This window comes from Serinus canaria, chromosome Z (assembly GCF_022539315.1).
Source record: "Serinus canaria isolate serCan28SL12 chromosome Z, serCan2020, whole genome shotgun sequence".
Lineage (NCBI taxonomy): Eukaryota > Metazoa > Chordata > Aves > Passeriformes > Fringillidae > Serinus > Serinus canaria.
In genome coordinates this window covers 56,396,778-56,423,379 of record NC_066343.1, presented here as the reverse complement: position 1 = coordinate 56,423,379, position 26,602 = coordinate 56,396,778, and the positions used below count along the sequence as shown (strand labels likewise).

At 39.1% G+C, this 26,602-nt stretch overlaps 1 protein-coding gene across 1 annotated transcript in view; it reads left to right on the top strand.

Moving 5' to 3' along the window:
* ZSWIM6 (zinc finger SWIM-type containing 6) overlaps positions 1 to 17,774 on the top strand; it is a 103,808-nt gene extending 86,034 nt beyond the window's left edge. Inside the window, exons 9-14 of the mRNA XM_030236820.2 lie at positions 1,933 to 2,193; positions 6,055 to 6,190; positions 10,643 to 10,800; positions 11,320 to 11,483; positions 13,263 to 13,344; positions 15,169 to 17,774. Coding sequence (XP_030092680.2) covers positions 1,933 to 2,193; positions 6,055 to 6,190; positions 10,643 to 10,800; positions 11,320 to 11,483; positions 13,263 to 13,344; positions 15,169 to 16,031 — 1,664 coding nt within the window. The 3' untranslated portion in view covers positions 16,032 to 17,774. The remainder of the gene's footprint in view (positions 1 to 1,932; positions 2,194 to 6,054; positions 6,191 to 10,642; positions 10,801 to 11,319; positions 11,484 to 13,262; positions 13,345 to 15,168) is intronic.
* The last annotated feature ends 8,828 nt before the right edge of the window (positions 17,775 to 26,602 follow it).

Sequence of the window (26,602 nt, the reverse complement as noted above, 5' to 3'; positions counted from 1 at the left end):
TAGCAGCTGTCTTCTCCACATACATTGCACTGTCCTTGTTCTGAGAAATTGCTGGAAATCACAGGATCACAGAGTTAAGTTTGGAAGGCACCTCAGGGATCATCTAGTCCACTTGGTCTGCTTGTAGCAGGGTCACCTAGAGGAGCACATTGCTCAGGTTGTGTCCATTTGGGTTTTGAATAACTTCAAGTATGAAGACTATACAACCTTCCAGGGCAACCTCCTGCAGTGTTCAACCACCCTCATAGTTAAAACATGTTTTCTTATGCTCAGATGGAATTTCCTGTATTTCAGTTTGTGCCCATTGCCTCTTGTCCTGTCACAGGATACCACTGAGAAGAATCTGACACTGTCTTCTTTACATTCTCCCATCAGATATTTATACATTTTGGTAAGATCCTCCTGAGCCCTCTTTTTTTCCAGGCTAAATAATCCCACCTCTCTCACTCATTATATGAGAGATGCTGCAGTCCCTTAATCATCTCTGTGTTCCCACACTGGATCTCTTACAGCGCGTCCATGTGCTGGGGAGCCCACAGCTGGACACAGCACTCCAGATGTGGGCTCACTAGTGCTCAGGAAATGGGCAAGGTCACCTGCCTCGACCTGCTGGCAACACTTCTAAACACAGCCCTGGATGTTATTGGATTTCTTATTTACAGTGTACATAATATTACAAAACAATGACAAAACACTTGAAATTGGTAACATACGGAGACTGTAAATGGTAGAAGTTGGAAAGTAGTGTTGCTATATCAATACATGACTTAGGATAGGGATAGGATATTTACAGCTGTTTCAATTTCAGTATTTGTTTGCCAGGATTTTAACTGATTAATTCCTTATTCTCAGTCTCTTTCCACCTTTGGGGTAGCTTCTTAACACTACTAGTGTGGACGGAAACTGGATTCATTACTTTACCTGAAGCTGTTTTATATACACGTCCACAATCTTCTTGGGGCTTTGCCTCAAAATTCCTTTTATTCAATTAGATTTTCTTCAATACGTTTCTACTCTCTTACCCACCAGTTCTGGAAAAACTTTCAGTTTAAAAATTTGGAAGTCTGCTGTTACTAGAAAACCAAAACAACGCCTTGAAATAAAAATATTGTGTGCTGAAGAGTAACTTCCTTTTGTACACACACATGTGATCTTCCAAGTGCGTTCAGCCTTTCCATTTGTTGCAGTTGCCCGTCTCCTTACATCTGACAACCACAACTTTTTGTTTCCAAATTAGGCTGTAAAATGCTACAAGCTGAAATAGCATTTTGTCATATATTGTGTCTGTGAAGTGCCAGATGAATTGATAGCACTCTTAAAAACAGTTTATGGCTTGGCCTGTGTGGGATTTGCTTGTAATTGTTACTAAAATAGGACTTTTAATGTTAACAATATGCATTTTTATCATAAGCACAAGTGTAACAAATTAAAAGCCTGAAAAGAGTGCTAACAAACAGAGCATATATTAAAGGTGAGGAGTTCCTGGGACTATTGTATTTGCACAATTCTAATAAGTTCAACTGACGTCCACATAGGTGTAAAAGCACTTTTCCGTTCCTCTTGCACATCAGGGCTTTAAGGAAATACAGAAATGGGTAGGGAAAGAAATTGGAATGGATCTTGCAATTTTGTCCTCATTAACACAAACTGGGAGGAGATGCCTTTTTTAAGATTGTGCAGTTTAAAAATTAAAACCTTTATTTTTACTTGAGTGGATTATTTAAAACCAAATTATTTTCGTGTATTTCTGCTATGTGGAATCAGACTATGTATTTTAGATTGGAGTGTTGTATTTTGAGACTAGCTAATAATTTAAATAATTCTGAAATAGTAATACTAACAGTGGAAGCCTTTGTGAATGTGGCATTGTTGGCAGATTATGGGTTAAAATGATTTGCTGATGTGTTTTTCTTTCTGTGTCACCCCTTACAGAAAACCTGGGGCAATGCAAATCTCTGGAGTACCAGCACCTGCCTGCACACAAGTTCCTAGAAGAAGGGGATTCTTACTTAACGCTGGCTGTGGAAGTAGCATTGATAGGGCTGGGACAGCAGCGAATAATGCCAGATGGCTTGTATGCACAAGAGAAGGTTTGTCGAAATGAGGAGCAGCTAATTTCTAAGCTACAAGAAATTGAATTGGATGATACTCTGGTGAAGATTTTTCGAAAACAAGCAGTCTTCCTAATAGAAGGTAGCTGAATATAGATGCTAACTGCTTCTCTAAACTGTCTGCACTTACACAAGTACACAGAACTAGTGTTCCTGCAGAAAGTGCCTTACATGCTTCAGATGTTTTTTTTTGCTTAGAACTCCATGAAAGTTTTATCAAGTCTCTTACGAGAATTGCTGTACTTTAGATATCATGTGACTGCAGAGATAAGGCATATACTGACCTATAAATCTTTTATTTTAATTTTGAATGCACTTTGTTCTTTACATTTGTTGCATGTTGTAATCTCAATAACCTGATTATACACTCCAGGCTAACTATTATGTAATACAGACATCAGTTATCAACAGTTCCTAGATACCAAAATTCTAAATATTCTTTGTATTCTGTGAAAGGACCTATACTGGCAGCTTTATAAACGTATGAAGATTTTGACCACTGTGCCAAAGTGAAGGGCTCAGAAAATTCATGTGTAATTGCTAAAGCAGAAATGCAATGTTTTATTTGTGAAAATAAAGAAGATTACTTGCCTTTGAAGTTCATGTCATAGGTGGAAATTAAAGTATTTGGTCAAATTTTGTGGCTTCAGGTCGGGTCTTGTCCTGAGTTATGACCATGACACACCACTTACGTTTTGGAATTAGGCAGTGTTGAAATAATATCTGTACATGGAAATGTGTACTTTTGCCTTAACTTTGAAAAAGGCTTAACATGTAGCACTTAAACACATGCTCAGAGAGTGATGTCATGGGTTCCAAGGTTGTCTTTCTGGTTTTTGTTCTTTTTGAATGGAAGAAAAAACTTCTGGGGAAAAAAATTAGCCAAAGGCATAGTCCAGGTTTTTGAAGTCTGGGTGAAACACCCAGATTTTGAGTGCATGCCCATGGGAGTGTGGTACTGCCCTAGGTAAGTTGAGAGATGGTTTCACAACAGTCAGGTTTTACTCTATTTTTTGTCACAGATTAGTCTTTTAAAACTTTGTCTTTTATGGAAGAGGTACAATATATTGCTTAGGGTTCCCAGCTTTAAGTCACTGTTTTTGCCTAGTTTTGAAACTGCAGAGAAGCTGCAACACAGGGAAAGTTTCCATCATGGTGTGTCTCTATTGCTCCTTTGTGGCCTTTGGACAAGAAAAGCTATTGTTTCGATCTAGTTATTAGCATGCAGGATTCCTCTGCATTATAAAATCGGTTTGCTGCATCTGTTTACTGGTAAGGTTGCTTTATGAGGAAAAGCCAGGATTTCTCTGATATATACTCTCCGATAATTCAGTTTACTACTTTGATCACTGAATTCTTTTAATGTTTTCTTAGAGTAGTAAAGAATTGATCATAGCAGGAAGTCTGCTAATAAAACTGCCTAAAAAATTGCCATTGTGAGCAATGTGCTGCAGTTGTCTTGAATTAGTTTGTGATGAGAAATCTGGCTTTTCTGCAGTAGTTTCAGTTTGCTCCAGGTTCGGCAGAAACTGCCAGTTTACATGGAGGAAAAGCTGTGCAGTGATTTAAGGTGCTGATCACACCAATTGTGAGTTTTTAGTTGAAATTCGGTAGATACAATAAAGAAAACTTAATCCAATATTAGGCTGATTTCTCTGCTGTTAATGAAGATTATTGCATGCTGTGTGTAGCTACGATTTGAGCATGTGGGAAAGCAGAATATAAGACTATTTTGCAAGAACTGTTCTGATTTTTTGCTTGACTGCTAAGTTAATGGCAAAATACATTTTCATATAAATGCTTTGTCATGTGTTCTTTGTGTCCTGATTGAATTTCTGACTGGACCACCAACTGGCGAACATACATGAAATTGCTTCTTTCATTCAAACAATGCCAGCTAGATTTGAATGGCTTTCAATTTCATTTCAAATGGTTATAAGACACACTGTCACTTACTAAATCTTCTTTGACATTTACTTTGCAATCTTTAGAAATGCCCACCTATGGAGCTCAGATTTTTTTCATGCCTAGTGATTTCTATCCTTGTATGTTGTGCTTAGGCAGTAGTCAAAAACATTGCTGAAACAGAAGTGCGCTCACACAGCTATCAGCTATCCATCCATCCATCCATCCATCCATCCATCCATCCATCCATCCATCCATCCATCCATCCATCCATCCATCCATCCATCCATCCATCCTTTCAAGTGTGATGAGTTAGAGTCTTAGTAGAAGTAGTAGTAGCTTCTGGGACTGCTGAGTGCTATCTGTAATAATTGTCCAGTAATGTTTAATACAAGATTCTTATTTTGTATCTCACTGCATTTAATGCCTGAACCTTTTGTCACTGAAGTCAGAAACTGTTTGACATAGTTTTCCTATTAACAGGAAAAACAGTCTTATGTATGCACAAAAAAATGTAGAAATAGGATTCTTATGCACTGTGAACATTAGAAACTCAGCAAGTAAATAGTTGCTTTCAACTTTGTTGTTGTCATCATGATTCTGCTGTTATCAAATTTGAATCTACACCTAACTGAGTGAGAAAAATCCATTGCCTTAATAATAGGGATAGTTTTCACATTAATAAAATAGAAATTTTAAAATCATGTGGGTATACTGGACTAACAGCCAGCTTTGGTGCATGATCTGACCTTGAGTTCATCATCATAGAATTGTTCAGGTTGAAAAAGACTATTAGTGTTGTTAAGTCCATCCATTAGGTTACCCCCCACTATCTTCACTACTAAACCATGTTCCTAAGTGACAAATCCACACTTAATTTGAACACATTCAATGATGGTGTTTCCACCACTGCCCTGGGCAACCTGTTCCAATGCCTGACCATCCTTTCAGTAAAGTTTTTCCTGATATCCAGTCTAAACCTGATTGTGCCTGGCACAATCTGAAGCCATTTCCTTTCATCGTGTCTCTGGTTGTCTGGGGCTTTTCAGGCAGGGATAGAGAATCATAAATCCTTCCCTGAGCCTCCTTTTTTTTCAGTATAAACACCCCAAGCTCCTTCAGCTACTTCTCAGGACTTGTGCTGCACACCCTGCCCCAGCTCCCTTGCCTTCTCTGTGCTCACTCCAGCTCCTCAGTGTCTTTCTTGGAGTGATGGACCAGAACTGGACACAGCACTCGTGGTGTGGCCTCACCAGTACCCAGTACAGGGGAACAATCCCTGCTGTGGTCCTGCTGATCCAAGCCAGGGTGCCATTGGCCTTCTTGGCCACCTGGGCACACCCTGGCTCATGTCACCAGCACCCTGAGGTCCTTTTCCACTGAGCAGCTTTCTGGTTACTCTGTTCCCAGCCTGTGGAACTGCCTGGGGTTGTTGTGACCCAAGGGTGGGACCTGGGACTTGAGTCATGACTGCATCCAGACCAAAGGGTTATCTAAATGCCAATGTCAAGTGAGATATTTGAGGGATCACGTGCTGCTGTGGTGATTGGTCTTGTAATTTCAATTAAAGAACACATTTTTTATACACATTTTTCTATAGTCATCATTCCTTTTTTCCTGGTGAATTTGTGATGAAGCAGTGACACACTGACAGGATATATAGGTATTGATATGCATAATATAACTGTGGAGGCAGAGCTAGGTTTATGACTTTCTACTTTTGCATACCAGGCTTGCTGAATGAGTCCCATGAAGTACTGTAATCATTCTGTCATTTGTATAAGCACTGGCAGTGTGCTTAGTATTATACCATTTGCAGTGTGTCTTGTTTTCCTAAATAATACATGGTATTTCATATAACTGTAACACATTGTGCATATATGATGTGTTATCTGTTTCAATGAAAATAACAATGTAACTTCACCTTTTGTGCAGGAGGCCATGTACTTCTAGCTAAAGGTGTACTGAATGCTTTTAAAGGGTCAGAATTTGGGGTCTAGCAGTTTGTAAAGACTGACATTGTTTCTCTTTCCTGCAGGTGGACCATACAGTGGCTTAGGTGAAGTCATCCATCGGGAGAGTGTTCCAATGCACACATTTGCCAAGTATCTCTTCACCTCTCTCCTACCTCATGATGCTGAATTGGCATACAAAACTGCACTGAGAGCCATGCGGTACGTATTCATGAGTTGTCTAAAAAGAGCACAAGTAGTAGATGTGGAAAGGAGGAAAAGGTTTGGTAATCAGGACCTAGTCTCTTTTTCTACAGTATTCATTCTTCCATTCAAGGAGTCAAGGAGGTACTGTTTTGGTTCTGTCATCTATAAAAATAAATGGTATTTTTAGTAACTATATTGTAATAATTTATACATGTCCAATTAGTGTTTATTTATACTCGTAAAATAGGATTTTCTGTTTCAGATCCTTCTAGAATCCCACACCTGGGGCACAAGATTTTGTGTTATAAAGCCACTTTAGCATATGGATTCTCCCACCCATGCGGTTGTGTGGCATGATGATATTGGTAATGAAATAAGGAAAGAAGTATTTTGCCATAAGTCTCAGGATTGTTTGCTGCTTAGTCTGCTTAGCAGGACAACTTGTTTCACTCGCATTCTTCATAAATTGATTCTCAGCAATAGATTTCAGTGGTGTGGTCAGAGCCTGTGCATTGTTTAGTGCTTCATAACATCTTAGCCTCTTCTGGGTGAATGTTGGGATCTAAATTGAGTACATCCAATGACAGCAAAATGTCTGGTTTTGCATCCCATTTGTCTTCAGTAATCAGTAAAAAGCTGTTTCTTAGGCAGTGTTCAGTGTCTGCTGTCTCAGGACAGGTCAGATTGGTAATGGTATCTAAGAAGAGACTTCTGAACAAGTTCTCAAGGACCTAAACGGATCAGTGATAAAACTGTTGTCCACACAGAGTTAAGGGAAGAAAGTGATCCTGTCTGAATTGTCTGCTCACTATCAAGAACCTAGTTGTTGTTGGTTGGCAAAGAATAGCCACAGCTGAATACTAAGAGCAGTCAAGTCTTAGATATAAAAAAGAAAAAATGTTGAATTTTCCTGGTCATTATCACCAAGCATGATTGAACAGTGATTGAAGGACTTCCTATTCACATGAAGAGTATTTAGCTTCATCAAACAGGTTGCGTCTGTATGGTTTGGAGGTGTTTATTCTCTCCAGAAAGCTAAATAGGGAAAAAATAATTCCTGTGTTTGAAGGACTAAATGGGAGGCCCTGCATAAGAGCAAAATATAGCTGTCAGTTTAAGCCAAAGGTCTGCTTAGCCTGTTGGAATTTTTCTGCCTCCAAGAGGGTCTAGTAATGGATGTTATGGGAAGGGTCTAAAAAATGTGAAGAGTGACCATGTATACTTGCTGGATACAATTAGCATTTTAGGAAATAGAATAAGACAAAACTACATTACTGATGAACTATTGAGAACATTCAAATGTGTGATCAGAAAGCTACCTGTGCCACTTAAGTTTTCTAGTCTTGTTTTATCTTGAGGTAAGAACATGAATTACTGATTATATCAGAACAAGATGATAGTACAAAATTTGGTGCATGGGGCTTTTTGGTTGGTTTTGTTTTGTTTCATTGTTTGTTGTTTCTTTGGCTGGTTTTGTTGTGTTTGGTGTGGTTTTGGTTTTTTTTTAAGGAAAAAAAGTTAATTGTTTTATAAAACATACTTGTCTTGTATTTACTTTGTATGGATTTTTACTCCTTAAACTAAGCTATTGAAATGATCCTCCAAGGCTGAAGTAGTCATCCATCAGCAGCTTTCCGGACTGCCTCAGTGAAAATGGAGTCAATATGCAGTTTCATTTGAACAAGTATTTGCCCAGAAACCAGTCATAACTGAAAATTTCTTTTTTGAAAGTTTCCTTTCTCAGCTAGAAAAACAAGACACTGAAAGATCCAAACGATGAAATCTCCAGTTAGTCTTGGGTAGCTCCAGCCCTCATTTGCTATAAAGCTGTCATCTCAACTAAAGAAATTACTTCTTAAATAGGCCAGTGTAAGAAAGAATTGTCTTTTTGTTTCCATCTGGTGAAATCACAGGAGATGTCAGTGCAATCAGGGCTATTTTCCCTCCACAGCCATTTTTTCATCACTTTATAAGACAGATGAAGGTTCAGCCCTAGACAGTAATCTTTCTTTTTGCAGTTTGATATTTGGCACTCTTCAGAAATGTGGGCTGCTATCTTGAACAGTAGTGGTGGCAGATTTAGATGCTTTCTATTCCATGTCTGTCTGCATTCTTCTGCACTTCTTAAATTCTACTGAAGAAGGATGATTATTCTTTCCATTCACACCAGAATGTTAGTTCAGTGAATAACGGACTCCCAATACAAACCAAATGAAAAAGTAATGTAATACTGCCTTGAGGAGACAAGAATAAAGCAAACATGAAGATTGAATGTCTGTCTCATGGCTGAGAAGTTGAATGGGTCAGAAGACAAAAACTTGAGCATCTTTTTTTCCATGGGAGGGAGGAAGTGGTTGTGGCAAGGACGGAAATCCCATGTGGAAGTTTGTAAAGGTTGACGTGGAAATCTGTACAGCTGCTCATGCTTTTAGGAGTGAAGCATATTTCTTTTCTTACATTTATTAAAGAAATTAATTTCACAAGAACACAGGTACTTGCTCTTCAGATAGAAGTATTCAGTGTCAGTCTGCATACAAGTCTACATGGGTGAATTACCCATGGCGGCTCAGGAGTATTTAACCTTTCTATATTCAAAAATACCTGTTGCTGTTTAGTTTTTTGAGTCCTATTTTAGTGTATGGAACACTTAATATGAAATAAATGGAAACTCAGACCAGAAAGCCTTTCATGTATGCACCTCAGGTCTGCAAGGACAGGGTTGTGCAGTCCTTGATAGTCAATTCTGTCTAGCTTTCTGCTTTCATGACTGAAACACAGGGAGCATAGCCTTGGAGAACGTGGATCTGCAGTTGACTGCTCACTTGGAATCTGTGAATGTTTGGCTTAGTTTGGTTTGATCCCTTGTTAAGCTTGAATTTCAGCCAGGCTTTGGGACCCAGACTTTAATGGTGATGTTTATTCACAAGGTAGCTTTGCTAAAACCTAACTAAATAATTGGTGTTTCAAAGGGGAAAAAAGAGTTAAGAATGCTAAATCTACATGTGGTTTTCTGGTGTTCCCTAACCTTGCCAAAATTGTGTGAAAGCCACCAATTCACAATAGCACATCTTTTCACAGCAGAAGCGCACAGGAGCTGGCAGTTAAATGCGAAGTGACAAAAGATTTCTCCAAAACAGCTTTACTTTCATGCTTTTTGGCTGTTTACTCTTACTCATAGCCTACTAATCCCTTTCTTAATTTAATAGCTAAGATCTTTTCTGTTCATTGAAGCTATCTTATAATGTACCTCTGCAGCCTCACTCTATGCTTGGAAAAAATCAGCTTTAGAATATGTTTATGAAGAGATGTCTTTGTGCTGCTGGATAATAGATTTTACTTGATACAAGGGTTTTTTTCCTATTTTTGTGTACTTATATGTGTGTGATAGTTATTTGGGTGCTGTGTTGTATTTTTAAGTGCCTGCTAGATGCCTTTCCATATATTCAAAATTACCTTTCTTAGTGAATTCTTAAATATATTATTATACTGTATTATTATTTTACTAATATGTCATATGCTTCAGGAATCTAAAAAAAAAAAACTTGATGTAACTCAAATCCATCTTAATGCAAAAAAAAACCCCAAAACCCAACATATTCCACAGCTGCTTACAGAACTTAGAAAAGTTCTTATAAAAAATTGTAACTTACATTTAGATGGGCTTATTCTATAAGAAATAGTCTATCACTGAAAAAACACAATGCATTGGATTTTCAGTGTTCAGTAGTTGCAGTTTTGTGGACAAAAGAGATGCAACTTCCTTGATCCTCCCAGATCACTTCCTTCTCAAAAGTCACATGCACATGAAAGCTGGTAGAAACAGACCTCAGATACTAAGACAAACAGGTACTAAGAGTCATCAAGAAGCTAAGCACTGGAAAAGCTTTTCTGCTGGACATGGCCTTATTACTATTTCTTTAACCATTCATATGCTGAAACTATTCTTAAGTGTATCAAAAAATAGCCTTTTTTTGTTTACTCCTATTTTTTTGTACTAGCATTTATAGCATAGCTGATGTACTATCAGTATTTAATGTATTTGAAGGGCAGTAAGGTTATATGTTTACTGTGGGCTGTCATTTGGATTGTAGTAGTCAACAACACGCTAATTTGAATTCAAGTATGAATGCTCCTTGTTGGGTAAGACTGTTGTTGATTGATGAGAAAATGGAGTCTGAAAGTCATATTAAAGGAAACTTCGCTGTCACTGCTCTTTGGGACTACCCTAACATCTAATTAGAGTACATTATAAAATTCTGGTAGGTTAAAAATGCCTATTTATATAGGAAAGTTTGGCAAACGAACTTTGAGATTTCACAAGAAGAGAAGTGGTTTTCCAATTTTTTTTCTGAAACTGAAAAAGCGTATTTCATAGATCATACCGAGTATTCTTGCAGCTTTAGTTTAGCTCATGAGCAACCAAATGTAATAGTGGTTTAATGAAAGAGGATTTCTTTCCTATTTCAGGTTGCTGGTACTGGAATCCACAGCTCCTTCAGGAGACTTGTCCCGCCCTCACCACATCGCATCTGTTGTTCCAAACCGGTATCCCCGCTGGTTCACCCTAAGTCATATCGAATCCCAGCAGTGTGAGCTGGCATCAACCATGCTAACAGCAGCCAAAGGTACATTGCAGTCAGTTATGTGCTCAACTAAATGTGTGCATTTAATGGGTAAACAGATTATAAAACTCATGCTTAGGAGTCCAGATCAGAGTCTGGCAATAGTTTGAAATGGGCACAACAAACTGAACTGGCTTAAATCTGTCATGTAACTTTCTAGCATAGTAGTTAATTCAGTTATCTGGTAGCTAGATGAGCTTAGTATGAGCCTAATAAGACAGTGTTTTATTCTCCTGTCACATGACATTGACTGTGAGACACAGAAGTGGAGAAGTCAGTTCTAAAATTCACAAATCAGAGTGACTTTTGGCCCTGTGCTGCACTAACAGCTTCAGATAGAGCAGTTTGTGGTCTCTTATATCTTTCATTCATTAGCAATTTAATTATAGAAGGTTTCTGAAAACAGAGTGTGTGTAATTGAAACATCATACTATTGCATAGCAATGTCAGGCTCAGATATAATGGATCTCTGGGTGTTTTGAGAGCTTGTTCCATATTGGTGATTCTGTTTACACCTTGCAGGTGATGTTCGGAGACTGGAAACAGTGTTAGAGTCCATCCAGAAAAATATCCACTCCTCATCACACATCTTCAAACTTGCCCAGGATGCATTTAAAATAGCAACACTCATGGACAGCTTGCCAGACATAACTCTTCTGAAAGTTTCTCTAGAGTTGGGTCTTCAGGTATTTCTCTCATTTGCTGTTATTACAATATAAGAAAGAAATTTGATGCAGTGTTGGTGCATGTAGCTTTTAAGCACAGGAAAGGATACAGTCTTTGGGCTCTGTCTGGACTTGGTTTTAAGTTTTGTTTTCTACTGCAAGGCCTAATGTACTGGTAAACACAGACCAAGAATCTGCACAGTCCTTTTGTGTCATTCACATGGAAGGTAGAGCTGGCATTTTTTGGCTGCACTCTTCTGTTCAGGGGTGAGAGAGGACCAGTGTCGTGGGTTCAGGATTTTATGTAGGACTGGCTAGAAAATAAAATTACTTTGCTTGCTGGAAATGCCTTGTATTTTCTGCGTGGTCTTCAGGGTTTTTTCCCTTTTCTTTCTCTTCCTTTCCCCTAAATGAGAACTGATACATGCTATTTGGAAGCCAAGGTCAACCATAATGACTGGTTTCTAAGGCAGAGCATGTTGACAGCAGCCTTCTCACTTCCATCAATATCCTGTACTCCACAAGCTGTGGTATAGCCAGATGCATCTGAGTATGCTTGAGGTGTACAAGTACTGCAGATCAGTTTTCTGGCTCTGAGGAGAGACTTTGCAAGCTAAAAGGAGACAGCCAAGTAGTAAATATTACCTGACACTTTTGAATCTTAGAGATTACTCAGTTAATTTCAACAAAAACAAATATCTCCATCCCTCTTCGGGGAATTCTCTGAAAAAAAAAAAACATGTAAAGATCAGAAAACCATTTATTACTTTGGTTCAGTAAATAAAGCTCCAAAGACTTCAGGGAAAGGATGTTTTCCCAGTTGCTTTTTATGCTGAAGAAAGGGACTAAAATCGTTAATCAAAAAGCTGAGGGTTTTGTATGCTTTGTTAGGCTTTCATATTTCCATGGTCACTGTGGAAATCTGTTTGTTTCATTTGCCTTAAATGTTTATGTGAGAGAGATAAAAATCCTTACAACTGACCTGTGTGTCCCCTCAATCTTTCACCAAGTATCATTTAGTGGAAACACACACTTTGGATATTCATGGATACTCTTTTGTGGTTGATGACAGTGTCATCAGAAAATCTTCAGCACAATGTAGTGAAAGAAATGTCACAAACCCAACAAACTGGGACTTTTATAGAATTTTCCCACTGTTCTGTTCCAAGCTTACCAAAGATGTTTTAAGAATCTTAAAGATTTGTTTTCCAGAAGGAAGATGCATAGCAGTGTAATTTCTAGCAATTCCCACCTGCATAGTTTCTTACAGTAAGGCTTTTCCTGCAAGAAACAGTGTCAGCACTGTCTCTAGTGGCCTATAGATGATTCCCCCTTCTTTTCTCCTCAACTAAATTGTAATTAGGTTGTCTTTGTTTAGTATGTAGTACCTGACTACTTACAACAACTATATGCCCTGGAATATGCACCGATATACTTGTGCATAGAGGGAGGAGACGTTACATAATTTAATTTCGATAATTGGTAATTGATTGGTTTTTTTTGTTGCTTGGGAGAAGGCTTTTTTATGGGGTAAGGTTTTTTCTTGCCTCCAGATAAAATGGTCTTTGTCCTCTATCCTTGAAGGGTCGGCCGTTGGAATTACCTTCTGCATGCTGTTCAAAAATATCTGAACAGTGTTTTTCAAATTGTTTGACATATCAGCTGAAAAAGAGGAAATGGAGTGGAGAGGGCAGGAGCCTGCCATTTTTAACTCCACTGTCTTTGAATACTTTAAAATTCCTTTCTGTTTCTCTGTGGCCTGGGTTTGCAATTAATTTTTATTTTGTGTTCTTTTAACAGGTGATGCGGATGACACTGTCAACACTGAATTGGCGACGGCGGGAAATGGTGAGGTGGTTGGTAACATGTGCAACAGAAGTAGGTATGTTCTGAAATGTTTCCCTTGTCAGCTACTCTTACAGGGCTTGATCTTCCTTGTCAACACCCAAGTTCAAATGCCTCCCACTTCGTGTTCATCTCTAAAATTCCTTTGATGAGAACACATTATGGTAGTGATTAGTGAGGGTTTTTAGGCACAAAGGAAGTGAGACAATAGTTGAGTAATGCAGTTGACTGCTTTCACCCATAAGGTGGAGGTGTGCATAACCTATGGGAAGCACCCAAATGCAAATACTTAATACCCAAAATACTCAATACAGAAGTGGGAAATCAGTGCTCTCTCAAGTAGCCTTTTTGGATCATTTTGGGCTTTGCTATAGATTTCCTGCATGTCTTCATGAGGCGTCTCATAAACTTTCTGTGTTAAGGTTTACCATCTTCAAAATGAAGATGCAGGGTCTAGAAATGAAGATGATTGCATTAAAAGCTGTATAGCTGTTAAAAAAAAATCAAAAATCAGCAGCAATGCTAATGGGAACAATCTAAGTACTTATGATAATGGAGCCATTTTAATTGTCAGTAAAGGTATTTCTGGAGAGCATGTTTTTCTGTTGTATTTCTTCCTTCTTCATATATCTGAGTTGGATTGTATTGCACAGATGCTTCTTGAGTTTCAGAACTTAGGAAAATTGCTGCTGCTTATTCTCTGGGTTAATTCTTTCTTTGCTTTTATGCTTAGCTGGCCATATATTGTCAATAGCATGGGGAAATAGAGCTTGCCTTTGTATGCTCTCAGCCAGAAAGTGGTTTGTGTCTGCAAATTTTCATGCAATGCTCTTGTTTTATTGCTTTTATGTCTTTGCTAAGGTAATTTTTGCTGAGGTTATCTTACAGATATTAGTGCCTGAGTATTATTTCATGCAGCTGCATCTCAGCAAATAAAATACTGGATTTAAAGTTGCTTTAAATTGGTTTACATATTTTAATAAAAGTGTCCTGTAGAGAGCTTAAAATGTTGTGCAAAGTACTTTTGAGACTTAATCAACACAGTAAAGAATGAATATGGTAATGCTGGGAATCTGTTTATTTAAATGAAGATACTGTATTCTCTGGTTATGCTGGTTTTCTGGAAATTAGTGCTGGGGTCTGTGGGAAGCATTAGAGTCCTGCAGACAAAATAAAGACCTCTGTGTGTGGTTTAGGTGGGCCACAAATGTGTGTAAACTGCCTCTAGCAGTAAGGCATTCTAGGTTCAATTTATGGAACCTGTCAGTCAGTGTTTCCTCTGCCTGTGAAACGCACTGGGAATACAGTGGCACTGAGAATATTTCAGTAGTTCATATTGCTCACTGTTTTTCTCTGATAAGGATCTTGATGATCATGTACTTATGAATTCAATTGCTTTAAGGTGTGCTTAATAAGTTCTGATAAGGTATGCCATGGTGTTCTCTTAAGAAAACCATTTTGCCTTTTTTTCACATGTGCTGTGCCTTGAGATTTACAGTGAGAAAAGAGGTTGCAATTGCCCTGGTGTGCAAGGTGAGGGCTGCTTTTGAGTGAGATGATGAGATGAAATGAGCCAGAATGTTTTACCCAAATTGTCTTAAGTAAAACAGCTCAGCTGTCACAACAGGAGATTAAAGCTTATCTTGCAGGCTACTTTTGTTATTTTCTCGTTTTATGTGATTGCTGCAGAGTTTGTACAGTAGTCTTAGTTTTAATGTTGTTTTCTAGCCTTGCTGTCTGTGAGCCCTTCTTGCTGGGATGTACTGGTAACCTCTTAGACCTTGTGGGGAGTATAATCTGCTGAACATCTCTATCTGCTGCATTTTATAGTTGTGGCTAATCCTTTCTTTCTCTCTCCCAGGTGTTTACGCACTGGATAGTATCATGCAAAACTGGTTTACACTTTTCACTCCAACAGAAGCCACTAGTATTGTTGCTACGACAGTGATGTCCAACAGCACCATTGTCCGTCTGCATCTGGACTGCCATCAGCAGGAGAAACTGGCTGGCAGTGCTAGGACGCTTGCTCTACAGTGTGCCATGAAGGATCCTCAAAACTGTGCCCTTTCTGCACTGACCCTATGTGAAAAGGATCACATAGCTTTTGAGACTGCTTACCAAATCGTTCTAGATGCTGCTACAGCTGGCATGAGCTACTCGCAGCTTTTTACCATAGCACGATACATGGAGCACCGTGGTTACCCCATGCGGGCCTACAAGCTGGCTACTTTGGCCATGACACATCTCAACCTGAGTTACAATCAGGACACACACCCTGCCATTAATGACGTTCTGTGGGCATGTGCGCTCAGCCACTCCCTTGGGAAAAATGAGCTAGCAGCTATAATACCTCTGGTGGTCAAAAGTGTCAAGTGTGCAACAGTACTGTCGGACATTTTGCGTAGGTGTACTTTGACCACTCCTGGCATGGTGGGACTTCATGGAAGGAGGAACTCTGGTAAGCTCATGTCACTGGACAAAGCCCCTTTACGGCAGCTCTTGGATGCCACAATTGGAGCCTACATTAATACAACTCATTCACGTCTCACTCACATCAGCCCACGACACTATAGTGAGTTTATAGAGTTCCTCAGCAAGGCACGAGAGACCTTCCTAATGGCTCACGATGGTCACATCCAGTTTACACAGTTTATTGACAACCTAAAACAAATCTACAAAGGCAAAAAGAAACTGATGATGCTGGTTCGTGAACGGTTTGGTTGATGAAAATGTGTGAATGGGGGATTGGGGGGAGGGGTGGTTTGTTTTTACTTGAGCCTGCCTTTGTATCCTTTTTAACTTAAAGAAACAGAGCCACACCGGTATTATATGTGTATAGTTATATTGAGTTTGCAAACTAAACTGTCATGTTGTGAAAGTTTGTGTGTTTAATTTTCTTTTCTTTTTTCTGTTTTGTATGAGAGAGAAGTTAAAAAAGGTTTGGTTTACACTGAGTATATGTTGTCAAGTGGCAAAAGCCCACATTGCTCTCCTGTTCTTTCTGTATACGTTCACAGCCTCAAAAACAAACATATATTGCAATGGCTTTAAAAACCAAACAAAACACCTCCATCCTGTGATAAGTACCTCGAATTGATTCAGCTTTACTCCTTTGTAATTCATCCTTACATTTCAGCTTATTTAAACGAACCAACAAATGAAATACTAATAGTTAAAAGGCTGACCACGTGGCTTTGCAGTGCTGTTCATCCAGAAGCATGGCACACAATGCTTGTGCATGTGGAAACTTAGCGACTGTCAACATACATTCTCAGGGATTTATCAAAAAAATTAAAAAAAGAATGAGAGCATTTATTGTACTGTATATATATTATAGTATATGTCTGAATATTGAAAAATATAACATTAACTAATTTATAAAAAAAAAATCTATGTAATGCAAAATACTTGAAGCTGCAGTAGCTTGGTTTTAAACAAAAAAAAAACCTATCAGAAGGACTAAAGTGCGCCTTGCTTCAGGGTTGGCTCAGGTGGTGAACTATATGCTGGGCATCTATGCAGAGCCACCTTTTGGATTGCATGGTTGGACTGATACCTATTGGGGAAAATTTTATATATATATATATTTATACAATCTGTGTATACATATATATGTATACACACATACACACATGCTTGTAACAGGCACTATAGTAAAGAGGGACAACAAAAAATACACAGCCAGAGCAGCAAGCCTTAGCATTAAGATTACAGTATGCCAGAATTGGGGTTTGTGCCTCCTAGCCTAGAAGACTTAAATAATATCCTTTTTGACACAAAACGCAAAATGTTTTCCAAAATTATTGACATGATACGTTACGCCTTTGCAGTGAGCTAATAATAAGCTAACCTTTGTGCACAAATAACATATATATATATTATATATATATATTCTGCATAGGTATTTTGACTTTGTGCAGGACAGAAAGTTGTGTAGGTATGACTGTTCTACTTTTCAGTTTGTTTTTTTAATATATTTTATTTTCTCTAGAATTACTCAAACAGAAGCAGCCTTCTATCTTGCCTTGTCTTAATGCTTTAAAATAACCAAACTGGAGATCTAACTACCAAACTGTTCATTATATTATTAAATACCAACTTTGGTTACAGTATAGTGTCTTTACTTTAGCTGATGGTTCTGTATCCTTGTGCTTTTTAAAGCAGTTTTTATGTTTTGGTGCAAAAGTTGTCCAGTGTCTCTTGTTCCCTTCATTAGAGAACATGCTAGAGAGGTATGTTTGTAGGTATTTTTGTTTAGAAAAACTATTTCATGCTCTCCATTTTATTTATTATAATAGGTAAAAAGGTTGTACTTCATCACCCATGTAAACATGCTCATGAAGTTGAAAGTAATTAAGATTTGATACACTGATATCAATTTATTTATGTAACTAAATCACTGTTTTATAAACTTGTTAATGATCAACAATTTTTTTGTTTTGATTAAAATTAGTTTTTTGAAAGTTCGTTCTGCCTCCTTTAATGGTGTCTGTTACTGGAATTAAATTGTGTTCATCGATCATGAATGCCCATCTAACGATTTCACTGCAGTGTGGTGGTATGCAATACAACCCCCAAGTCCAGGAAATAAATCTTGTTTACCTCAAAAGTTCTGCTGAGGAATCGTAGTGTTCACAGCTGCTGGTGGAAGAAGACCTGGTAAGGAGAGAAGGGACCAAATGCTGCCTGTGTTTGAAGAGGTGTATTCTGTACATCAAACAGTAAGCCTTGATGTACCATCCTGGTAGGATTCTGGAGTGTGTGGGGGTGTGTTTCCACTCTGGATTATTTGGGTGGCCATGAGAGTTGAGATGTGCTGTGGATGTATTCAAGGACAATTATTCCTGTTCGTCGATTGGCTTTTCTAAAGTGTTTTGTGTATTTTGAGTCATGCAGCTCATTCTGCACAATGTGAAGTTCTTTCTCGTCAGCTGATAGGTGATAGTCCTATTTTTTTGAGCCCTTACTCCATAGGAATTGTGTGAATTTTCTAGCCCTTGGAGAATAATGGAATGTGACATGGTTGCAAATTGAAGAGAAGCTTTCTGCTTTATCACTATTTAATCATCTTAGGAATGTTACTTGTTGACATATTTGATCTGATAATTTTCAATTCCTTTTTTTTTAGTATCTTCAGCTGAAAAGAGAATTAGTATGCAGCACCAACTAACAGAGATAGCAGTGTAACCATGAATTCTGACAGTGCGGCTTGCGTCACTGAAGATTAAGAAGGAAAAGGTCTGAATCTTTGTACAACTTGTCTTGTAAAATATGAATCTTTTACCAAGTCTTGCTAACAGCTGAGATGTCCTGACCTAATTGTGCTAACATGCTGTGACGTTCTGTGACTTCAGTTCCAAGTAGTGAATTCTCATTACATGTTTGGTTCATTACTTTGTCCTAGATGAATTATCTGTCATGGGCAGTAGCACAGGAAGGAAAAGAGGAAGTATCACTTCATTTTGTAATAGGGTTTGCATGGTTGCTTTTTTTCATGGTTATTTTAGTTGTTTTGGTTTTTTTCTAATTTTACAAATAATGCCACAGTAAGGATAATTCTGGATTATGTAGATTGCAAAACTGAAGCCTTTTTGAAGACCAGGCATTAGAATTAAATACAGTTGTGGTAGTTGTCACTTGGTTTGGACAAGCATGTTGCTGCTTTTTGCAGAACTGATAGAATTCTATTTGGCTTATTTTCATGACTGAGTAAAATATCTTCTGTGCCTGCAGTGCAGTTCACACCATGTTACAAGCCCTCAAGGACTAACAGACACTTGGCCAGTCTCTCTAGTAAACATCTCAATATGTCCTGCCCTTGGTTTGTGAAGGTAGGAGGAATCCACCAAAAAAAGAAAATCCTGAGGGCTCTTGCTAGAGGCTTTCAAAAGTCTGAAAGTCACTCTTTAATATTTCTTTAATGTTCTGTCAAATTAGTTCAAGATGTTCTTTTCGGTTTTGGTTCTGGTTTGGTTTTTTTAGCAATTCAGATTTCCACGTAAGTGGGTGTAAGTAACAAGTGCAGCAAAACTGGGGTGCTGCTTACATGGAAATTTTGTCTTCTGAGGTGTAGTTAGAGTGAATTTGCAGTGATTTGTTTTTACTGAGATGCCTTCATCTCAGTGATTTTGTAAAAATTAGGGGTTTTTTTTACTGAAAAATCATACAACCTTCCATTTCTGCTTTAAAAACAAAAGTTCCAGGAGTGAATCTAATTTTAATGGAGGATATGATTTGGAAAAGTAGCAGTATAGCTGTTTCCTTTACCTGAATTAAGAATGTGTCTTCAGGTGTCCTCTTGGTCTGCAGTTTTGACTAGAGGTAACGTATTCAGAGACAAATATTTTTCCAGTATTTTAAATGCTTGCCCCGTGTAAAGTGTGTGCTTTGTGAAAGGATAAGTGGGGAAACAAGGAAAATAAACCACAGTGTTTGCCAGCCATTGCATTGCAACAGGCAAGACTATACTGAATGTGAAATGAAAAGCTTTGCAAGAATTTTAATTGGAGAGACAACAAAGTGTCAGATACAGCTTTACTTGTGAGAAGAGATTGCTGGGATCTGCCTCCTGTGGAGAAGTGTACTCCCCATATTGCACATGGAGACAAAAGTCTTACCTCCACTAACACCCTGGGCAATTGGCATCAAGTAGCACCTACTGTCCGCTGAAATGTTCGCAGTCCGTCTTTTTGGTGTTATCTCTGTCCCTGCTTTTACTTAAAATAGACAATTGTGCGCTCTGAGAAAAAGAATCTGTTTAAAAAAAAAATCTCATCAGCTGCTGTATGTGCAGACAAGATCATAGGACCTGAGATTTCTATTAACATATATTAACTACAATGCACAAGTTATTTCTAAAGCCAACCTTGGCTAATTTCTACAGCTTTTTAGGTAGAGAGCAATAATGACTAGGAAGTACCACAATTATGAAACCACCCAATAAGTCATCTTTTGCTGAGTTTTGTGATAAATGCATTTAATTGTTGGGATTTTTTTTCTTCCTCTTTAGCCTTTGTCCTTTTGCATATGTATTTTATAGAGCTTTGTATTTGGAAAAATGTTTACATAAAAGGTGATGTATTTGTGGTTTGATGATGTAAAATGAGCAACCAAGCTATTGGTTACCATGGTCTGTGGTATTGGAAGAATCTGTGGAGCAGTGAATGGGAAGGGCGAGCTGATGCAGGGGCTGGTGACCTCAGTGAGGCCTAAGGGAGCAGCCACAGCTGACATGCAAAACCAGCACTGTCTGCCTTTCCACCACTCCGACCTTGGAATTGTTTGACCACAGAGAGGTCTTGGTTCGCTGTCTGAGGCATCAAAGGCACATCACTGTTCACAGAAGGATTCTGCAAAGTCAAAAAATGGATGAGGGTGATTAAGGACAGAGCTAAATATTACTCTGGTGAAGCTGCTGGAATTACATCAAGCCTAATGTTGGCAGACACTTTTGAGAAGCCTGTTATAAGAAAAAAAAGTAGCAAGAGAAGTAGTGCCAAATTCTGCCTGGTCAGTGGGCAGGAAAAATCATTTGGGGTTTGTGGCCTTCATTTCCAGACGATCTATATTGCATTAAGCAGCATAATGTCTACTTGTAACACGACAGTGCTCAGCTTTTCTGATGCCCAGGCAAGAGTCAGGCAGATGACAGCTCATCTCTTAACAAATGGTGTCCCTGACATCTTCTCTTGCCTCTGAGAAGGCAGGGTGTAGGACAAAGGCTGGCTTTGCTTGGGCTATCTTGCCAGCATCTTGAGGAACCCTGAGCAGCAAACCAAACCAATTCAGGAGGCCGAGGTTGCAACAGAGAAAATTACATTAAATGCTTTCCTAGCAAGATCCCATTTGTAAAACTCTGAACAGCAGTTGGTCACTTAAATGAATGGAAATTGTGGGTTCTGAAGAAAACATGACTTCTTTTGTGCCTCTGATGCTTCAAACTTATTTAGTAGATCAGTAGATTAATTAAAATATCCCAAATAAATACCAAAATGGAAGACATGTTAACTTGTTCCTGAAATGAGCAAACAAATATACTTAAAGGGGAATTTCATCATACTCATACTCTGCTTGTTGTACTATGAACATGGAGGTGTGAAAGGCAGCTCTCACTAACACCATTGTGACAAACATCACCCTTCTGCAGCTGTTTTTGGTGGGAGAGAGGTAAGGAGATGTTTTTGGGTGGTGTTCTCTTTCCTTGGTTTAAAACCTTTTTCTCTCTAGCCACCAGATGACTGATTCCAGGTATGGCATAGATGCAGCCTGGGAAGACTGCCTCGTAACTCAGGATGTGTTTGCTCCACGAGTTCTCTGAGTCAATTCAAATGTCTGACCTAGTGCATACTTTTTTCTCCAGCAGCCTGCAATTTTTACATCTTTCAGGAGGCTGCCAGTTCTGGGGACTTTTAGTTTTGAAAAATGGGCCTCTCTAACCATTCTTGCAAATCTGGAGTCCGATTTAAAACCACTATGTGCTACAAGGCCTTTGGCTTGGCTGCTACTTAGCAATTTAGCAGGTCTTTCATATTCTTTGTCTAAATCGTTTAATGAGAAACTGAGAAGCCTAATAGACATGTTTGGAAATTTTAATGTGAGATGATACCAAAAGCTGAAAAAGAAACTTAAGTATTGCCTTATGGAGTGGTGATTGTGGAGGGAGACTGTACTCAAGAGCTTTCATCTGCTCTGAACCTCTCAGTATTTTATGTGAAGGAAAGTCCACATGAGGAAGACTTAACTATTGCATGGTGGCTTTGGTTTCACAGCCTGCATTTTCCCAGGTATCACTGTGGTTTCCATCTGAAATGATCCAGGACTTTTTCCGTATCTCAACAATTCATTTTTTTTTAAATCTCACCAGTCACATGGTATATACAGTGCTACACCATGTTCCTCTTTTAACTGCTGGACTGCATTACCTTAGTGTAGTGAATAGTTTGTCCAGACTGTGTTCACTTTGACTTTGCATGGAAACCTTGAGCCTAATACTGGTAAGTAACCGCACCTCAAAGCTAATTAGGGGCTGTATGCGCTATCCTCGTTTATGGAAGAAGAAGTGGCCATCGCACGTGAAGAAGCAATATGGCACTAATCAGAGTTGGATGTCATTCATTTTGTGAGCATTTGGACTTCGTTGCACAGCAAATGCAGGCAATAAAAGGCAGAAGCTAAAAAGCAATTTTTTTTTTTTAAGGCAATAATTCACAACATTTGGTCTTTCATCAGGAAGAATAAAGTCAAGAAAACAGTAATTACTGGCAAGAGTTGGAAGTGCATCCATCATTAAGCATATGCATGGCCAAGGCACAAATTCTCCACTCCTAGAAAAGTTCAGGCAAACCAGACAGGATAATTTTGTCTTTTAGTTGCCAGTTTTTTAGCACCTAAATTGTCTGTATACAGTTTGTGTATGTGGGAGACCTAATTGAATGACCTAAAATGGCACTGACTCTGTTGAGCCCAGTATGAAAACACTAGTTTATACACTTGTTTGTGCTGCTGAATTGGAGAGCAACATGTTTCTGGCACACTTGCCACACTGGCAATCACACTGAGCTATCTCATTGTTCACCCTGCATTACTTCCAATACAGCTAGGTTATCTATTACCAGCAGCAATCCCAAATCTCTGTTTTCTGGTGATAGAAATAAAATAAAAAGACATTTCTAGCATTTTGACAGGTGCTGAGGAGTGCAGCTGCATTGAGAGCTCTATCTGCTGAGTTCAGGACCTGAATTTGCTACTAAATTCACAGTGGTTTTGTTTTTGCTGCCACTCAAGTGTGCACTTACAGGTGAGTGTGTTCAGCAGAGACAAATGTAGACTCACCTCATGGTGTGGGGACAACGTGTGTCTGTATGTGGGTGTCCAAGTCCAAACATGGCTATTATCCATGGGCCAAAGCTTTTCTTCAGATGTTTAGGCTGGGTGAAGCATTTGTGGAACAATGTGTGGACCATCTGAGTTGGCTAGCTGTTACCCATATCCGTGAACATCCTGCAAGGGCATGCTATGGCCAGGCCAGAGGGCAGAAAGGGGAACAAAACAATGAGTCGCATGTTTGTCCCTAAGTCCTTGTCTTGATAAGCCATGAGCATGGGTAGCCCTGGAGAAAATGCTTCTTCCTTCTTTTCACTAGTGCTAGTTGCTTCTCTGCTGTACAAATGGTGGTAAAAATTCAGGCAGTAGGTTGATCCCTGTGCAAGTCATGTGACTGAGAGATCACAGACCTTCCTCCCTGTGTTGGGTACTCCCATTCCACCCACGAGCCTGACTGCTGCCTTTGTTTGGAGTCAATGCTCTTCTGTGCAGCTCTTGGCTTTCTGCAGTTCTCGTAGGTTTCTGTAGGTAAGAATTGGGAGTAATTAAAATATTTGCTGAATTGCAACAATGTGGATTTATGGTTAAATTCAGAAAGTATAGAGTTTTGGAATTCTACTGTTAAGCATATTCCTTGCCTAGTGGAATGCATCCTTGATGTCTGGCTTTTCCAAATGGTGGTTTTCAGCTTGCTACATTTACTTAATGTTCAGCAGCATAACTGCAGAGCCCTTTTCATATTACAGAAAGCACATACAGGACTCAGATCTCTGGAAGCTGTAATTCAAGAAGACTAAATATGATTTTTTGGGGCTTTTCCCCACAAATTCTTACTCTGTATACTAGGGATTAGAAGTCCTGTGGCAGGGATCCCTAACATGAATACCACATGTAAGTCTGGAATTGTCTTTGGATTTAGCTCTGTTTAGTAAGACACAATCTTACAGCTGAGCTTCTGTGTGTGAATAGTCAGTGAGGTTGACAGTTAACTTCCATAAACTACTTCACTATCAAGAGGGTTTAGATGCTCAGTCAAGTGCACAGACCTCTTCCTTCAGCAGCTGGTGGGAGCCCATGCAAAGTGTATCACCCTAGGGGACATCTGCCCAGAGCTGCTGTGGTGATCCTCACTTCCACCCCTTTCTGCAAAACTCCACTGATGGAACCTGGGAGGAGCCTGTCCTGCTCTGGCTGGAGAGACCCATGCCTGTGTGAGACACAGCACATTTTAGAAACAGGCTGCAGGGAGTGTGCCAGGGAAGCTGGAGAGAGAACCTCAGGCTTTCTTAAATGGAGAAACTTTTTGTTTAATTTTCTTTGTTTTCGTTATAACAGGATAAAATAAAAAGCAGAATAGGAGTGAAAAATAAAACTTAAATTGCTTCTTGACAACTCTTTTTCACTCACTGATGTTCTGCAAATGTATCAAAGCTCTTTTCAACCAAGTGCTTAAAAAACTCTCCTATTTAAAGGTAGCTGTTTTAAGTGCCTGCTAAAGTAGGTTTTCAGACTACTGCTTGCTTGCTTACCCAATGGCTTGACAGGCCTGCTGCAGAAATGTGCCTGGGGAAGAAAAGGGAGATTCCCTCTTCAGGTGAAGCTCCTGCAGCAGTAATATTAGAACCCTCAGAAGAAGTGGTTGTTGTCTAGCAGCAGCAGCTTTTAAAGTTCTTAAAATTATAACTGACTGCAGCATGAGAGCAGTGAAAGTAAAGAGCTGTGATGTCAGAGGCTGAAGAAAATTCATTCTTTTCATTTAGATAATTTTGGGCTTCAGAACTTCATTGAAGACTTGGATGCCACCATTGTTTTAGGTATGCATGTGTGTATGCACACTTCTTTAAAATCCTGATACAGAAGCAGAAGAGTTGCGTCTGTCCCTGCAAGTGCCATATGTTTATAGCTGAGTTATAAAACTCTTCAAAGCAGGGGTTTATAATGAAAATAGTATCACATCCTTAAGAATGTTGATAGTAACAGGTGCCACCATAAAAGGATTTAAAACAGACATTTGTCTTTTTTCTGAAAGAGGATATACTGGCTTCTGTCTGAAGTGAAGTTTGTAATTTCTGTTCTTCAATTCAATCTTCAATGGCATCTAAGAAACCCTGAGTGTTGTCTGACACTTCCATTGGTGCCAGCATGTAGCAAAATAATGTGTTTGATATCCAAAAGCTTTTACAATTGCAGTATAGAAATGACAGCCATTTTCAGAACATGTAATTTTTCCTATGTGTGTATGATACAGTGCATATTTTTTCCAGCTTCTTCCCTACTTCTTATGTCCTCAAATAAATCTAAATATGTAGCAACTGTTCTAGTTCTTTGTGTTCCGAGTGCAACCATTTCACCTGCTTTTGTTAAAATTCCTCCCATAAAAAACTTAGTTTCTAGACATTAATGTGTCTTACTCATTTTCTTACAGATTTTAGTCGGCTTCTGACTGTTTTAAAGGCAACAATAGGTATTTAACATTGGCTGTAGCTAAAACCTTTCACCCAAGCTGTTGTGAGCACTTTTGGAGTGGATCCTTCTCTTTTGCTAGCAAGCTGCAGTCGGCTTGGGACTGGAGCAGGGAAGCTGTGCAGCATTTCACAGGGGCGTGAAACTTGTCTGTTACACTTGAGATGGCAAAGCAGATCTGTAGCCTGGATGAAGTGATGCAGTTCAGACTTGAGCTGTGATCCCAGGGGATAACATACTCACTCTGCAAAGCAGCACAAGCAGTAAACAGCAGCATTAAACACAGGAATGCTGCTGTTCTGTTGGACATGGCTGAGCCTGGGGTCACTACCACAGCCTTTCCATTCTTTTGCATGATATGTAGAAACAAGATATGTTTTTCAGTGGTTGGTTGTTGTGTTTCCTTGTTGTTCCCCATGAAACACGATGTTCTCTGTCACAGAGTCTCCTGGTGTGTGCCAGCAGCCCACTGCAGTCTGGTGCCCCAAGTGAACTATGTGGGATGAAACTATGTTGACTGTAGGGTGAAAAGTATGCCTGAATAGTCTCAAAGACAAGGAAGGGAGTGTTAATGGTCATCCTCTGGGGCCACAGGAAAATAAAAAGGGGACCATGTTGCTTTGGGGTGAGATGCTCAACCAGCTACTGATGGGAAGGAAGATACTGAAGAAATGCTTTCAAAAAAAAGAAAAAGTAGGTTTAGATTAGATATTAGGAAAAATTTGTGAGGGTGGTGAGGCCCTGGAACAGGCTACCCAGGGAAGTTGTGGATGCCCTATCCCTGGAAGTGTTCAAGACCAGAGCAACCTGGTTCATTTGAAGGTGTCCTTGCCTACAGCAGGGGGATTGAAACTCTGTGATCTTCACGATCCCCTTCCAAACCAAACCGTAAAAAAAAAATTAAAAAAGAAAATCCCAGTGACAGAGAAAATTGAGTGACTTGTCTGTATCTTCTGAGCTGTGGTGCGATCAGTAGTTTTTACAACTGGGGCAGTAGAAAACAGACTGAT